This window comes from Engraulis encrasicolus, chromosome 14, assembly GCF_034702125.1.
Source record: "Engraulis encrasicolus isolate BLACKSEA-1 chromosome 14, IST_EnEncr_1.0, whole genome shotgun sequence".
Taxonomy (NCBI): Eukaryota; Metazoa; Chordata; class Actinopteri; order Clupeiformes; family Engraulidae; genus Engraulis; species Engraulis encrasicolus.
In genome coordinates this window covers 15,133,868-15,136,199 of record NC_085870.1, presented here as the reverse complement: position 1 = coordinate 15,136,199, position 2,332 = coordinate 15,133,868, and the positions used below count along the sequence as shown (strand labels likewise).

General features: G+C 48.5%; 1 protein-coding gene across 1 annotated transcript in view; it reads right to left on the bottom strand.

Moving 5' to 3' along the window:
- The window catches only part of LOC134463127 (keratin, type II cytoskeletal 8-like), a 7,474-nt gene extending 5,699 nt beyond the window's left edge, over window positions 1–1,775 (bottom strand). The window contains exons 1-2 of the mRNA XM_063216367.1: window positions 1,571–1,775; window positions 1–64 (exon numbers count right to left, since the gene is read on the bottom strand). The exon at window positions 1–64 is cut by the window's left edge and continues 145 nt beyond it. Of these exons, the coding sequence (XP_063072437.1) occupies window positions 1–64; window positions 1,571–1,663 (157 nt within the window). The 5' untranslated portion in view covers window positions 1,664–1,775. The remainder of the gene's footprint in view (window positions 65–1,570) is intronic.
- Between the last annotated feature and the right edge of the window lie 557 nt (window positions 1,776–2,332).

Here is a 2,332-nt window from a genome sequence, read left to right as displayed (position 1 = left end):
TCTGTTCTTGCAGGAGGCTCCACTTGGTCTCCAGCATCTTGTTCTGCTGTTCCAGGAACCGCACCTGAGGCACAGACATGGAGATGTGTGTATTAGTGCATTGGGGTTTGCAGCAGGGCTGGGGGAGAAACGTTTGGCCCCTCATAATACACAAGCGAAAGGGAGTTTTTCCTCACCCCTGATGCCACCAGGGGCCGCACCTGAGCGCCCAATCTCTGTGTGACTATCTATGACTTATGATAGGCCCAGCCACTATGGACCTTACGCATCTAAGAATCCTGGTCCTAACCTACGTTGACCTTATGACTCTACAATCTTCTTCCTCTGCCTTCCTGCTATTTCTGCCTCTCCTCTATACCCCTCCTTTTAAATCCATCTCTAACAATGTTTTTTTTTCCCATTTGTTAAGCACTTTGAGTTACATGCCTTGTATGACACAGTGCTATACAAATACAATTACTATTATTATTATTATTATTATTATTATTATTATAATTAGCGGTGCAGAACTGACTCACCGATGGGCCCTGAACCCTTGTGGGCCCTAAAATATATATATATATATATATATTTTACATTTCTGAAAATAGGGGCTCACGAGGGTGCGGGGACCAGCGGGAGATGTCCGCTATGCCAGATGGCCAGTCCAGCCCTGGTCAGCAGCACAGGGGGCACAGTCATAGGGTGTAACATGATGTTCAGAACAGGTGTGGACATTTGTATGTGGTGGTGGCAGGGAAGCTGACTGGGGACTGGGGGGCAAACGGTTCAGTTGCCTACGGCCCAAGGAGAGAGGGGGCCCAGAATATGATCCGCATTACATTATATTGTATGTATTGAGTGAAAGGGGCCTTTTCAGATGAATTTGTCCAAGCTGTCACCGGCCCTGTCTAGTGGTGTAGTTATTAGAGGCCCAACATTTCTTGTGTCTCTGTTTAAAGATGTCTTTATGTTTACGTAATGTTTCCTGAAGTAGTAACTACCACATCTCATTATGAGCAGCTAGATGACAGGAATATTGGGGAGTACACAAAGTTCCTGAAGAATGCTGCACTCGGGAATTGTAGATCCATGTGTTGTAGAGGAAAATGATTTGTAAGCATGGCTTTTATTAGACCAAATGATGGTTAAACAAGAGTGAATTCAGATAAATGAAAAATTATGGAAAGCCAAGTTAGTGTTTGTGAGTAAGATCACTCTTCAAAGCATTCCTGATAATCCAGACCAGCCCAATTATGATCTATCACTGACCAAAGAGCTACAACTCAGTTACATGCGCTTAATATTTTATCTGTGGCGAGGTGTGTATCAACCAACCCTTGCGCAACACACGATATCATTACTGTATACTCATTATGCAAGCAAAGTCAGGCAGGGCTGCTGATAACTTTGGTCAGGCCTGGGACTAAGTCATCTGAAAGCCCCCCGTCCACCCCATCCAATACATTCAATTGAATGAGGACCCAATTCTGGGCCCGGGACATCTGACCCTTTCGTCCCTCCCTTGTTGTCTTCCCTGTAGCCAAGAGTCAAGAGGCAGTGTTGTACTGGACAACAAACAGACACTCACCTTATCGATGAAGGAGGCGAAGCGGTTGTTGAGGACTTTGATTTCCTCCTTCTCCTGGGTCCTCACGGCCTGGTAATTGGGGTCGATATCCATGGTAATGGGGGTCAAGAGTGTCTTGTTGACCGTGACCTCTGTGAGGTGCGGCGTGGGGGGGCAGACGGCTGGCCCCCTACCCCAGCCCCCGACCCTGTAGCCGTAATCCAGCGATCCCCCGGAGAACCCCCCGCCAACTGAGTGTCCGCCCACCATCCTCACGCCACCCACCGCCGCCCCTCCGGCCTTGTAGGAGTGCGAGACGCCAAAGCTCTGGCGGGCGTGCTGTGGTGCGGACGACACCTCCACGGTGCGACTGGTGAAGCCGATATGGCGCCTGCCACTCATGTTGGACATTCTGCTGTTGCTATGGCGGCTCGCTGTTGCCGAGGCGGACACGCGTGAAGACGGAGAGGGAGGAATAGGGCGAGTCGGGGGTCGGACGCGCTTTTATATCTCTGTGGCAGGAGCAGGGTGGGGCTGGCTGCGGTTATTGTCAGTGCAACATGTGAAACATTAACTATGTGTAATCTCAATGGGATTGCTTAAACACATGCAAACATCTCTGTTATCTTACATAATAGGCCTAGCCTGCCCCCAGGTCATTTCTGCTACATCTAAGTCTGTGTAGCAAAGATTTGCCAAGGGAGCAGCAGATAAATTTTACTGGCAAAACCCATTTTCCAGGTAAACTAGTATTAAAATAGCCCTACAGGTTGTTTTTCGGAA